A 15105-nucleotide genomic window follows, 5' to 3' on the forward strand; every position below is an offset into this window, starting at 1 on the left:
GGTCGTCTGCTTGAGACACCACAGTGTTTTCAGTGCAGGCATTGTAAAATAACTTGTGTTGAGGTGATACAATTGTCATTGATTAGTGTGTCTATGCATAACTTGAACTATAACACCTCCACACTGATCCCGTGGTTAGTTGTAGTTTGACATATGAAACAACATACACTGCTGGCCACCCAAATTGCAACACCAAGAAAGACGAGATATCGCAACAATATTTATTTTGTAGATAACATGTTGACCAAGCATCAAATGATGAAATTTATAGACTTCTGTGAAGTGTGGTTCCTGCCAAAATCAGTAGCCAGAGTAGCCGCCATTGTTGGAGTCACCGCTGCCACACGCCTCGGCATTGATTCAAAGAGACTTTGGATGTGTTCTTGGGGTACAGCAGACCAAGCAGCTTCCACGCGTTGCCAAAGTTGATCTGGTGTGGCAGCTGGGGATGTAATCTGGGTCAATCGTTGAGCAACCATGGACCACATGTTTTCTATCGGCGAAAGATCCGGAGAGCGAGCTGGCCAGGGAAGCAATTCAATCTGGCGATTGACGAAGAACCTTTGGACAATGCGTGCCACGTGTGGTCGCGCATTATCCTGTTGAAATTTGGCTGTGGGCAAGCCCTGAAGGTAAGGAAGGACAACTGGCTCCAACACCTCGGAGATGTAGCGCTGGCTTTTTAAAGTACCGGCAATGCGTACTAGAGGAGTGCGAGAGTGATATCCAATACCGCCCCATACCATAATACCCGGTGCAGGACCAGTGTGGCGGTGCATAACGCAGCTGTTCAGCATCCTCTCTCCACGGTGTCTCCAGACTCGAATCCGACCATCGTGGTGTTGCAGACAGAAGCGTGACTCGTCAGTAAAGACAATTTCATTCCATTGTGCCGTCCACATCCTTCTTTCATCGCACCATTGGCGGCGGAGACGTCTGTGGTTCTGCGTCAAGGGTAGACGAAGCAATGGACGTCTTGCGGACAGACCACTCTGCTGTAAACGCCGTCGAATGGTACGCGCAGACACTGGATGATGCGGTACAGACTGAATGTGCTGTGCTATGGTTCGTGATGTGGCTGAGCGATCCGTCTTGATGAGCGAAATTTTTTTCTTGAATTCTCAGTTTACAGGAAATTTGAGTTGATAATGGCATTTGTGTATTGATGTATATGTTTGAATTTTGTGAATGTGTATTATTTTTCTGGCGTCACTCTCTCTACTCGATTGTTTTGGTATAGTCACATGCATTGTCTCTCCAAATTGAATATAGAAAAAAAAATTTTTTGGCAAATCTGTACAGGTGGTAAGTGTGGAGAGGGAAGGAGTGGTCGCCAGGAGAGGTGTGTTGTTTTGTAACATATCAATATAACCAAGAATATTTTTTTTCTTTTTTTGAAACATCCACATCCATACTGGAGCAACGCTGAGCTGCATCATGACCATGCCACACCGCAGCACCCTTGCAAGCTTCATCAAGGCATCGTCGACCAGGCCAAGTGTCACCCAGACACACACCAGCATGCACAGCGGTGGACAGAATAGGACATTACGAACACTTGGACATTACGAAACAATGAACTGTAAATTTAGTTGAAAATCCCTCGGTGGCAAGTTTTACAAAGGGGGGAGGGATGATAGAGGGAAATAAATTGTGATAATTTCCCTGCTCAATTTAACCGTAACTGCAAGTTGTTACGTGGGAACACTACGCTGTTTTGGCGACAAGAGGGTGTCGGTTGGCGCACAATAAGGTGTTTGGCGAGATAGAAAGACCTTCAGGAAGAAGCCGTAACACAGAGACAGAGTGACAAGAAACTTCGGCGAGCGCTGACTCCTCTGCCTGGCGGCGGTAAGTTAATTACTGACTCATTCCTCTTCACTACTTGCCACCTCGCGTAATTAAATGGACATGGAATTTATTATCTGTTGAACAGTGAGATAGGTGCGGAATAAATGTAAGGAAAATGAATCTGGAGTTATATGTAATTATTTTATTCATGTCTAATTTTAATTGATACAACCGGCCTTCGTATCACAAGGAAACGATCACCCGTAACTCTGTCAATCACGAAGAGCCTGCTGGATTTGCGGCCCAATTCCATCATACCAGCGATGATGGAAGGTCGTCTTTTTTTTTTTCTGGAATTTACATGGCTGACGGCAGTAGCGGGCATTCTCACCGAACTTGTTGTGATAGAAGCAGATATCCCATACTCGACTTGAACGAGATGTTGAACGCCTAGCTCGTCGCTGTTGGGAGTTACTACGATATCTCCCTCTAGAGAGTCGATTCACCTTTGCCGTTAGCTCTGCCACTTGTTTGGTGAGCGTTTTGATGGCTGATGTCGAATCGGTTCGATCTGGAGTCGACTGCATTTGAGATGACGACGATGGCTGGATTCGACACACGTAATTTTGGGTAGTGACTTCAGCCACTTTGTCGGCTAGGACAGCAAGTTGATATAATGGTTCACTGGAAACCGATAACACTGCTTGAATATTTTGCGGTAAGCATTGCATCCACAAGATGCGCAAGAACTCGTCAGTGACTTTGTTGCCGGAGAGTTCTTTCATCTTTCGCAGCAGTTGACTTGGCTTTTGATCACCCAGCTGTAGCTCGTTCAAAAGTTCCTTGACTTTTTGATGTTCCGTCGCTGCGAACTCCTTTATGAGGCGATCCGACAAGGCTTGATTGCCGGGGGATTTAATATCAGATCCGAGACGAAAGACAAGCATTCTCCGTCCAAGGAAGAGACCAAGGCTGCATACTTTGTGTCATCGTTAGTGATTCCACTGAGTTGAAAAGCACTGTTGAATCCATAGTTGGACATTGGATTTCCAAAACAGAGGTAATCGAAGTCCAATCCTCGAAACTTGAGCATTTTCTTCCGCCATCGCTCAGCTCCAACAGGAGAGAGAGGGGAAAAAAAAGAAGAGAAGACAAGAGAGGAGGAGAAGGAGGTCACACACCAGGAGAGAAGAAGAGCAGACGATGATACGTGGGCGAGAGGGGCCTGTTTGAGGGAAGAATCTAGTCGTCGTAACCACAGACATAATGGAGGCTCGGAAAGAAGAAAATTTTCGAAAATGCATGAGATTAAATCTTCAATGAAGATGGACTTTTTTTGATGGTTAATGTTCCTAAATGTCGCTGGTCACCACTGCGGAGTCACCACACAGAGCCACAGCTTCGGAATAAACATTTATTTTGACGACACATAATGATTATCTTGGTTAATGAAAAAATAAGACAGGCATAGAAATTTTCGAACCTCACGCTTTCGTGTGCAGTGACTCTCTGCTTTGATGTTTTCCAGACGGTCGTCTCCAGTACCCGGGATCACGTGACACACTCGAGGTCGTTGACCCGACTCTTGGGGGGTCGTCTGCTTGAGACACCACAAGCTTAATAAAATTGTTTGAACCTAATATGTTGATTAAACCAAACTTACCTTTATCACCTACCCTTGACATAACTTAGAAACAATCTCCTGAAAATACAAACCAAAAAGAATATATGAAAGATATGTCTTATAGAAATTTAATTTGATACTTGAATGGTTCTAGCTAATGGAAGCAAACCAGATTTGTCATTTTCATTATACAAATTGTCAAAATTCAATCAGAGAACCCAGGTTTTTCTCATTAGTTAGCACTAAAGAAAGTCTTGCAATATGTTGTTGCTACAAAACATTTGAGTATTGAACTTGTAAATGAGAATGTATTTGAAGGTTTGGTAGAGGATATTTTAATAGTGATTTTGGAAATTGTAAAGATACTATAAAAAGTATAACAGGTTTTGTATTTTTATGTGGCATGCTTTGAATGTTCAAATAATTATATAGAAATTGATGAAAACAAACATATAGATGTAAAATACCGTTATGTTGAAGATTTCATTACAAAAGGTATTGTTATAAAATACTAAACATTGAGTATGAAGCTAACGTAGCAGATATATTCACTAATCCATTGGCAGACATTCCAACCAACATTGGCTTAAAGCATGTCAGTAGTGACGAATATTCAGCTTTGCATACTGATGAATTTCGATGTGTGTGTGTGTGTGTGGGATCGTTCCCCAAGACAACATAATCATAGTACAATAAAAAAAACCACTCAAAAATTTAATTTTTAAAAACATCGATACAAGTTAAAAAATGAGTAAAGCACTGCAAGAAACTTGGACCCCCCAATTTTTTTTAAACTGATTTCTGTAGTATTGACAGTATCTCCCATAGCTCTGTAGTTTATTGCGGCCGTCCGTAGAAACTAGACAATCCGTAGCAGTTGGCAAACTCCACTTTTGGTTGTTGAAAAAAGTTATTTTGAACGATTTGACCACAAATGGGGGGGGGGACTTTGTTAGATTGAGCGAATTATATATTCATGTATGTTTGCTCAAATGATGTATTATATTTATGATTAATTTTTTGTGTAATTATCGAGTTGTATAGTTTGAGTGAGTTTGAAGAAATAATTTTGGGTGCGTATACATTTTCAGAAAGAGTCACAAGTATGCATGAATTAACAATGTTTTTTGTGTCATCACTCATTACCTTCCAACCATTGTAAGATCAGGGGATTGTGGGTGATTTTCCCTTTTTCATTGTTGATACATAGGTCAGTAGTTTTTTGTGTACTGGAGAGGTATCTACAAGGTTCGGTAGAATGTAATCTGGCTTAGAGTGATGATGTACTAGGGAGAAGCTATATAGTATTAAATGAAAGTTGTTTATTACATTTCAAAGCAAGTAGTTTTTCATTGAAAATGTGTAACCAAGTGGATTTTATCCAAGAAATAAATATGTTATTCCCTGATATTACTCTCTCTCTCTGAGTTATGGACTGGAAATGAACTCAAGAATTGGTTATGGCAAAGGCTGTAATGTGTCTTTTCAGGGGCTTGGGACAGACTTTTCTTTAATGCTCCTTTTGAAAGGGTTATTATGTAAAATAAATACATTTTTGTGGGTCCCCCATTAGAATGCATTGCGCCAGCCTCAAATTTTGATTTAATTTTAATAAGAAAATATGTTCTTTTGAATAAAATATTCTTTCTTTTGCGTGAGAGAGATGTCTAATGATCCACAGAAAACTGAGGAAGATATCACCATATTTGATGAGTCAGTTTTCTTGTTCTTTCACATACGAAACGCTTCCTGTACAAGTAAAAGGAAGATTTATTTTTTCTCTCTTATCGTTTGTATCCATTAAATATCTTTTTTTATTTGAAAAACCAATTTTTTATCTTTAGAATATTCTGAGTCAATGTTGTGATTACCAAAAAAGTTTTTGAATCACAAGAGTTAAATAATTTTGAGACCTGCGAGTCTTTCAAGCTTAAAAAATTTAATATTTTTATCATTTCTTTCTTCCCTACTGTTTCCAACACTTGAGAGAAAATTTGGTTATAAAATATTGTGAGGGAGAGAAACTTCGAAATAATGTTATATGATTGAAATTGGTCTGTCATACAGAGTTTAAGCTGGATAAAAAATTTCTTTCACAAAAAAGCGAAAATTGGGGGAAAAGCTTTAGCAAAATGCTACAATGCTATGTAATGATTGATGGTTGGATGTCTTACTCATTTCGTACCTCCTGTAAGCATTTTTGCGAAAGTGGCTACTTCTTCTTTCGCACTCTACGATTGTCTTTTGCATTTTGCGAAAAATGCGACCATAGCTTAAACCCTGCTGTCATAGAAAAATTGAATTTAAAATTTTTTTAGATTTCCCTTTGTCTAGATTCATATTTTTCAGTATGTCATGAAACAAGAATATTTACATATGATGTCGGGTATCGTTGGAAAGCTTGTTTCATCTCCCAAATTGAGGTGATAATTTCAAAATTGTACGATGTAAAATGTGAGATTTAATAAAAATTTTTGAAATCTTAAATTTTTCTTTGTTTAGACTACTTGCCTGAACTGTTGTCCAAATAACTGCAGTAGGAGTAATTTTTTTTTTCTTTTGATTGTTCTTCGGTGCCCTGAGCGGATAATAGTAAGAATGACGTTTTTTGCGCGTCCAATGATCGGGTGCATCGCCGTAGGTCTCTCCCTTTAAAAGTCATATGCAAGATTTTTCCGTGATTTCAACAGGGGATTTTCGTAGTTTTCAGTGGCCAAAAAAGGTCACAGACCTTGAGGCTCCGGAAGAAGCAGCGCGAGAGTTGGAGGCAGAATGCCTCTTATGCAACCTCCCCCAGAGATATAAATGAATAAGTAAGTTTTCTAGGGTCAGAATTGTTTTCATCTCCGTCGTCTGTTTTTTTAAAATTTAACTTAGTTTTTTGATATGGCATAAATAGAGTACCCACTCCCACCGGAACTCAGCCAGTAATCTTCAACCACCAGGTTCGACTGATAGTTTTCGTCATTGATATCTCAAATGCAGATCCGGTCTTGCTTTGAATATTCCTGAAGTCCGTGAGAATTCTGTGAAAATTGTCATCCAGATGTCATCCTCAGACTTTTTTCCCCGTTACTCATTGGGGAAGTTCGAAATAGCTTGTTTTCATAAGAATCTCTTGAGCATAAACCTTCTTCATGAAGACTGATCTGCCTGCATCTTCGCTTTCCTACAGCTCGATGGTTCGGACAGTGTGACTGCCTTCGTCTCGGTTGTTCGGACAGTGTCAAGCAGTTCTTGAGGTCATCGAATAATGTAAACATTCCAAATTAACTGTCATCTATCCGATTAACTTCAGCTTATTCATTGAACTGGTTCCCCATTATGCCCGAAGTCAACTAAATCTTGTGGGGGAGATTATGGTTTTTCTAGGAATACAGAGGTGAGTGTGTGATATCCTTCCATTGTTTTGGTTTTGGGTGTGTCAGGCTGTAGGTAAAATGTTGATAAAATTTCATAATACCCTCTATATTTTCCTTTTCTTTGAGAGAATTTAAGAGTTACTTCACCAAGACATGTAGTCAGAATATTTTTATTTCTATTTATAGTTGAAGCGAAAAGTGATAATTTGTTTAACGATAAATATGTCTGTTCTTGAGAAAAGTTTTCAAAATCTAAATATGAATATTTAAAAATTAAACAACCTTTTGAATTTGAAACTGTCCCATTTTTTTTTGTTCTGTTTTATTCAACTAGTTGTAACGGCACAACTAAGAAATGAAAACACTCAATATTGTGAGTTATGCAGGCATAATGACAGTGCAATGTAAAAACTTCACTATATGATCAAAAGATAAAAAGATAATTTCATAACATATTGGTGCCGTAAAACACGCTACAACATTTTCCTTTCAATGACTTATGGAGCTGAAAAGTGGAATGCATCGAAAAAGGAAGACGAAATCCTGAAGTCAACTGAACATGCTATAGAGCATCGGATGTGCAATGTCAGCAAACTTGATGACATAAACATAGATATCCGTGCAAAAACAGATGCAAAAGGTGCTCATTGTTGTAAAGGCAATATATATAAGCAAGAGGAGATGGGCACAGGTCACATAGCAAGAATCAGTGGCGAGAATCCCAAAGATGAGAGCATGGGTTCATCTAGGTAATATTCTCCCCAAAAGTCTCCTGTCAATGTGCCTAACTGACAAAATGTACATATGTCTGAGTATGACTATATGATAAGATATTAAATACAGCATTGTAACCATGCGTTACGTGCACTTACAGCTTTTTTTTTCAAACCACTATTTGTACAATATTAAAGAAGAAATAGGAGGACTAAGTACATCAATGTAGATGAATTAAAAGTAAATAGCTGGTGATACTGTGATCTAGTAACATTATTTCTGAGAAAGCACTGCAGGGTTGAGTTTTTACAAGTAAAAACCACGAGTAGGCCAACTGCAAGGAATTGTGATGTAGTGAAACCAACTACATTTTTGACTAATTATGCCACAAAGGAAACAACAATAAAGGCTTAAATCTTGTACACACTGAAATTGGTAAAAAAGGAAATCTTTCATTCCTTGACTGTTTCCCATTTTTCTATCAGGCATATTTGAAAAGCATAAATGCATGTATAAAAAAATATAATAATCCATGATTATGATATTGTAATTAACAAACTTACATAAATCATTTCACAATACAATTAGTTTTTATTAATTTATGTCTAATTTGATATTTTTTTAAAAATCTGGAATTTTTTGAAAATTTGACTGGGAAAACCTGGAAAGTCACGAGAAATTTTTGTTATGGAAATTAGTATGGACCCTGTAGAAAGTTTGTTTGAAGTTGGGGGTATTTCCCAAAACAGTTTTTGTTAGTAGAAACCTGAACTATCATTTACTAATAAGTTTTCGTTTATTGTCAAAAGAAAAAAAAAACCATCATCATAGTTGATTAACACAGTTGCAGACATAAAATTGTTTTAACATGACAGATGTTTGAGTGTTTATTAGTGGGCCCCTTGAATTTGTTCAAAAGTGTGTGAAAATCCTATTTCTATTTTTCTCCGTGTGTATGAATAAATTCTTTTACATTTGTGTGTGTGTATATATATTATAAAATAATACTCCCTATATACAGGTGTATAGGTAACAGAGTATGGCATTTTACTGGCAAACCATTGATCTTAGAGGCATACTTTCAATTAGAAAAAGTATCCAAATATTCGTTGAGATACTCAAATTTGAAAAATGGAAGAAAGCTGGGAAAAAAACAGCATTAAATGTGGGTAAAACGGTTTTCCCACATGCTGTTTCCTTCTGAATTTTATTTTGTCTTTCAAATTCAAATATCTCAGTGAATATTGCTCTTAGGAATGCAGATTTTTACAAATGCATCAGGAGAGACAGGGCAAAAAATTTCTAATTGGGTTTTAGCACAAGATGTTTATAAAAAAAAGTTGATTTTTTTTTATTTTAATAACTATACAACCCCTTGCAACATGAATGACACATGAGTACTACATATTATTTGGATATTTTTTAACTGTCTTCAGAAACCCCAGCTGGAGCCATTTGTGCCTCGATGGATTTGTCATGGTGGAACCGTCCCATGGCCACCAAGATTGCCCGGTTTATCTAGCCAGGATTTCTTGTGGGAGATTCTGAAAGCCATGGTCTAAGAGATGCCCATCAACTCTGATGCCAAGCTCCATCGCAGCTATAAACGTCCGCAAAATCCCAGGTATTTTTGAAAGGGTTTGACAATCAATGTGTCACCATTGTAAATCATGCATAGCTGTGGGTGGCAAGAACTTTCAGCACTTGTTGTGAAACTTTACATGTACTGTCCTCGTGTGAAGCGTCGCTAAAGGAAGAGTTTTTTTACCCATTATTGCCTTATCCTTTCTGCATCTTTGTTTATCCTCCAGCTGATCAGGTTGGGGTTTCTGGTATACATTCCTATGCGATTTTGTTTTTGTATTTTATATCTCCCCTGAAAGTTTGTTCATTGAGTTTTGAAAACACCCTGTATATACACACAGAGTACTGGTTGAGAACTGCTGGTCTAAGCCAATATGGTTGCCTGAAATAAACCTACAAGAGTGAGAGATACATCAACATTTGGTGATCCTACCCTTTTTAAATCACAAAATAACCAATTCACTATTTCTTCAGAAATATTTGTTAATAATATAACATCATTTTTCTATTGTTATAAAATTAAGTCATGAAAAAATTCCAAGCTCAAAAAATTCTGATTACAGCAATCGCTAAAAATATTCTAATTATGTAAGTGATTATAAATATAATTAGAAGGATAATGTTGATATATTCATATGCAATATCAAAGGTTTACATTAGTATTGAACTCTATTGAAAATAATTTCAAACATCACACTAGAACATAAAATTTTAATAATAATTGGAAGTCAAACAAATTGCTATGTATGGCTTGTCGAAAAAAGAACAATTGTATAAAAAAATGTGGAAACATCCTTTTGACAGAACCTATAGAACAGCGTACCAATGCATAGCTAATAAGCTTAAAACCTGTATTAAATTAGTTAAAAATAAATATTACTAGCAACAGTTTATGAAATGTGATGCTAACAAAAAAAAAGGAAGTTAATTAACAGTATTGTCAAAAAACCAAAATAAAGCTATTGTTTTGCGAGATTCTGCTGATACTTCAGAACTTGCAAATCAATTAAACACCCACTTTAATCATATAAACCACAATACGTCTTTATTTGGTAACAGTGATTTTGAAAATACCTTTTGTCAACCTTAAATTCCTTTGCTTTTTCTTATGATCTTGAGGTACATAATACTGTAATTTTTTTTTAAAGTAATTCCTATGATTACAATGAAATTAATATATATTTAATTAGAGAGTTAGCTATAAAAATAATGTTGCACAAAGTTCATAAATACTTTATTTCAACTTTCTGTATTTCCCGAGTCACTGAAACGTACCACTAATAGTCCTGTTTTTGAAGTTGGAAATAAAGGTTTTTCAAAAATCAAATCATTGAAAAAAATTCTTTCAATTAGAGTATATAATTTTTTGTATTCTAAATTTTTTTTTGCTGAAAACCAGTTAAGGACTAGGTGCTGAAAGTGCCCTTTTGACCTTTTCAAAATTTGTTTATAATTGTATTGAGAAAAGAAAAATTACTGTTGCAATATATTTTTAGATATTTCGAAGGCTTTTAACAATGTAAACCATTATATTCTCATTTCAAAACTTAAGTCAGTTGGTATTCCAGGTCATATTAAATTGGTTTACCTCACATTTATGAAATAAAGAACAGTCAAGATACAGGAAAATTTGAATAATTATTTCCAAATAGAGGAGTTACACAAATATTTATATTGGGTCCTTTGCTTTTTCTGATATCCATTAATGATCTATGTAATTTGGAATTTTACGGTTCAATGATCACTTTTTTTTTTTGTTGCAAAAACAAACACAAAATACATACAAAAGACAGAACAAAAGCACATAGAAAGAACAACACATGAACACAATAAATAGTCATATTGGACCCCAAGGGACATAACGTCCTTCCAGGCAGCCCTATGGATTAAATTATTATATTTTGCCGCCATTTTTTTTTCTAAGTACCGTACGTTATGTTAATAAATGTTATGTAATAGTATATGAATATTTCAAAAATTTATGCACACTAAAAATTTGAATTGTGACATCTGAAATTGTTGAATCACGATATTTCTTGTATAAATAATTAGTCTATGAAATGAATTTTCCTTTTCGTTTCACAAAACCTTCATATATACACATACATACTCACATGACTACGTACATGCTCATAGAGATACACATATACATATATACACACACATATCCTTTTTATTTATTTTTATTTTCTTATTATTTTATTTTATTTTTGTATCATGACATCATAATAAATGTTTATTTCAGCTATGATTAAATTATTCCAATATTTCCCATTGATGTCACTATTTATATTGTATTTTATGAAAACAATCTTAAAATATATTTTCGTAATTTTGTACACTTTTTGCGTACATGAAAGCATCATATTTATTGTTACAATTATGAGCTGTCGACTGAAATGAATTCATTATTTTTGGAGCAGTAAACAAGAAACATTTTTAAAAAAGGTGTTTATTTGTTTTTGTGACTTCAAATTCATGTTTGATTCTTGCTGAAGTTCTGTTTGTTTTCTTCTTTAAGCAGTTATTGTTTTTGAACACAAAATTTATAAGTCTGTAAATATATACCTGTCTAATGTCCAATGTATGGCAATTGATATTGTTATCGTACGTGCTACATGTTTGTATTATTAGTGTTCTTGCTTTGTTGTGTTATTTAATTTCGTAATATTGGTTAGGTAAGCCCCACCCCAGGCACATAATCCATAGGTTATAATTGAATAAATCCATGCATAAAAAATGTCCTTTAAAAAATCTCCATCTATTAAATATTTTAATTTATAAAGTAAAACTATATAAAATCGGATTTTATTAGTTAATTTATCACATTGCAAGTTCCATTTTAAATCGTCCTGTATAATAACTCCTAGGTATTCATATTGGTGCACTCTTTCTATTTCATGACAATTGCAGTTCTGTTGTGTTTGTTGTTGGCAAGTGTGAATTTTAATGGAGATCTCGAAATTGGAGTTTATGTTTCTTGTTCTAATACATTGATACTGGGTTTTGTGTACATATAATTCGAGTTTGTTTTCGGTCATCCATTGATTAATATATCTGAGGTCTCTCTGTTTTTTCTATAAGGTTCTCAAAGTTGTCATCTTCCATGTAAAGAGCTGTATCATCAGCGAATGATACAAGTTTTCCATTTAGATTCAGCAAACAGAAGTCATTAATATAAATCAAAAATAATGTAGGGCCCAAAACTGATCCCTGAGGGACACCCTTTTGAACCTGTAGGTATTCGCTTATTGATGACTGCCTGTTGCCTTCTAGAATAATAAGTTTTGAACCATTCCAGAATACTTCCTCGAACACCAGCTTTAGGCAACTTTTGTGTTAATATATTTAGATCAACATTATCAAACGTTTGTTTTAAATCCAGGTAGATTATCATAGAATATTTATTATTATTGTATCCTGTATTCATGTATTGACAAAGTTTGATTATTGCCATTTCTGTATTTTTCTTCTGTTGAAATCCATACTGATTTGGTGCAAAAAAATTATTATGATTCAGAAAATTTACAACTTGTTTGTTCATATGTTTCTCTATTACTTTAGAAAAAATCGGGAGAACTGAAATTGGTCTGTAATTATTCATATTATTAGGATCTCCTTTTTTTTGTAAACTGGGTAAACAAGGGAATATTTCATTTTGTCATAGAAGTAACTTTCTTTGATTGACAAGTCAATTAGATGTTTTAATACTTCAATGTGATAGAATGAAATTATTTTTTGCATTTTCGATGTTAAGCCATCATAACCAATTGCTTTAAAATCATCTAAATCATTTATTAATTTTTTTAAAGTAGGTATATCAATATCTATAATTGCTATTGAGTTTACAATATTGTATATACTTTCATGTTGACGTGTGTATCCTATAGTATTGGTATTCAAATTTCTATCAATGAATTCCTTATTAAAGTCATTTACTAAATTTTTAGGATCATAATGGATTGGGAGTATTTGTTTTCTGTTATTTTTATTGAGTATAAGAGTATTTATATAATTCCATTGTTTTCGTTTGTCTCTATTGCATTCAATAAATTTGTTTTTTAGATATTCTTGTTTAGCTTTTTTTATTTGAAATTTTAACATTTTATCATAATTCTTATATTCATTTTTATATGAAAGTATGTTGGGATATTTCCTATATTTTTTTATATAATTTTTCTTTAGTATTTATCTTCAGTATGAGATCTTTAGTAATCCACTCATTTTTTCTATTACATTTACATTGTTGTGTTTTGGTCCAGAGGTTAGAATTAAGTGAGATAATATCTGTAAGCCGTTTATATTTTTGTTTGGTTTTTTTTTCTGAGAAAACATTTCCGAAGGATACATTTGATATGAATCTTTCAAATTTAGTATAATAAATTTTTGTTTTGGAGTATTATTTATTATTTTTAATACTCTTTTGATCTTGAAAATCAATGTAACCAAGTATTGGATAGTGATCAGTAACGTGTGTTTTAAGTACAGAGAATTGTTGTAAAGTATTTTTATTTGATCTATAAAAAACATGATCAATGCAAGTACTTCCTTCATGTAATTCTCTGGTTACTGACTCCTGTAAAGCAATGAAGCCATTTACAGCCATTATGTCAAGATAATTTGATACCTCATTATTATTCTCTAATATATTAATGTTTAAATCCCCAGTGATTATTTCAAAAACAAAAAAAAGCATGTTAAAGGCCTTCAACTCCTCATTGAACTGTGAAATAGTATATGAGTGAGATCTATATAGTAATAAAATATCAATATCACAATCTGGCAGGTTAATACATAAGCTTTCAGCAGTTATGAAATTACAAGAGTTTTTGAGGCTTTTAATTGATTTATTAATATACATAATGACCCCCCCTCCCCCTGATTTGTTATACGTTCTACAGTTAGAATATGTTTGATGATCATTCAAATGATCATAATTGAATAATTCCTCTTCCTTTAACCATATTTCTGTTAGGCATATAATATCTATATGTTGTGGTAATGACCTCAAAAATACCAGAAAATTATCAAAATTGGATTTTAAACTTTGTATATTCAAGATGAGGATATTAATGTTCTTGCTGTTTTTTAAGGAATAATTAAAAAAATTATTTACTTCACATATTTCCTCCAGAGTAGGTTGTTGTTGGTACGAGTCTATTATATCATTTTCATTGTTCATCAGCACTCAACTTTTTGAGGTCTTCCTCATCCCTTATTCTTATGATTCTAGAGTCATCAAGTCTCCGGAGGAAAATTTTTCCATCTTTTGCCCAAGCATACTTGAAGTCGTTGCTCTTTTTAAACTCTGGTCAGGAAAAACAAACGTTTGCTCTCCTGTGAAAGATGTTCATTTATATATATTCTGTTGGATGCGAAGTTGGGGTTTACTGTATCAGCTGTCAATTCTTGAGACTTTGCCTTTTGTATCCATAATTTTTTTGAGTGTTCACTTGCAAATCTTATTATTATAGGTTTGCTTTTATTTTCATTTCTTGTGGGTACTCTATGCAGGTTCTCTATTTCTGTATCCCTATTTCTTGTTTTATTACATTCACAATTTCTACGATATTTTCTGAAGGCATCTATGGAACTCCATTTATTTCAATGTTGCTTTTTCTCCTCTTGTTTTCTATGTCATTTATTCTGATTTTGAGCTCCTTCACTTCTTTTTTTTAGGTTTCGATTTTCTGATTTAATTTCTTTATTTTCCTTATCAATACATTCAATGTATAATTTCATTTCACATATCTTTTTCCCGAGATCCTCAACACACTGTGAATTAAAAGTTATTGCCTTTGTTATGTCAACTGTTTCTTTGTTCAGCTCCTCTTGTCTTGTTGCCAGTTTTCCGATTGCAGCAGTAAAATCATTTTTCATCTCCTGTCGAAGTTTCTCAATGATTTTTTCCAGTTTGTCAAGTTTGTCGTCAAAGCCAGCTTCGATTCCCTCCGCATTAACACTTTCACACTTGGGGCATAAATAAGCATCTTTTTTTATTTTAGCCATTCTTCTAAAAGCACTCTCGCT

The 15105-nt window shown here is 34.4% G+C and overlaps 1 protein-coding gene across 1 annotated transcript; it reads right to left on the reverse strand.

The window, feature by feature from the left end:
* Positions 1-2063: 2063 nt before the first annotated feature.
* Positions 2064-2738, reverse strand: LOC149074074 (uncharacterized). The gene has a single exon (XM_089247308.1). It carries the CDS (start codon positions 2736-2738, stop codon positions 2064-2066), a length of 675 nt encoding a protein of 224 aa, XP_089103434.1.
* Between the last annotated feature and the right edge of the window lie 12367 nt (positions 2739-15105).

The sequence above is a fragment of the Pholcus phalangioides genome, unplaced genomic scaffold, assembly GCF_987345545.1.
Source record: "Pholcus phalangioides strain wild (caught in Gottingen) unplaced genomic scaffold, Ppha-v1.0 ptg000017l_1, whole genome shotgun sequence".
Lineage (NCBI taxonomy): Eukaryota > Metazoa > Arthropoda > Arachnida > Araneae > Pholcidae > Pholcus > Pholcus phalangioides.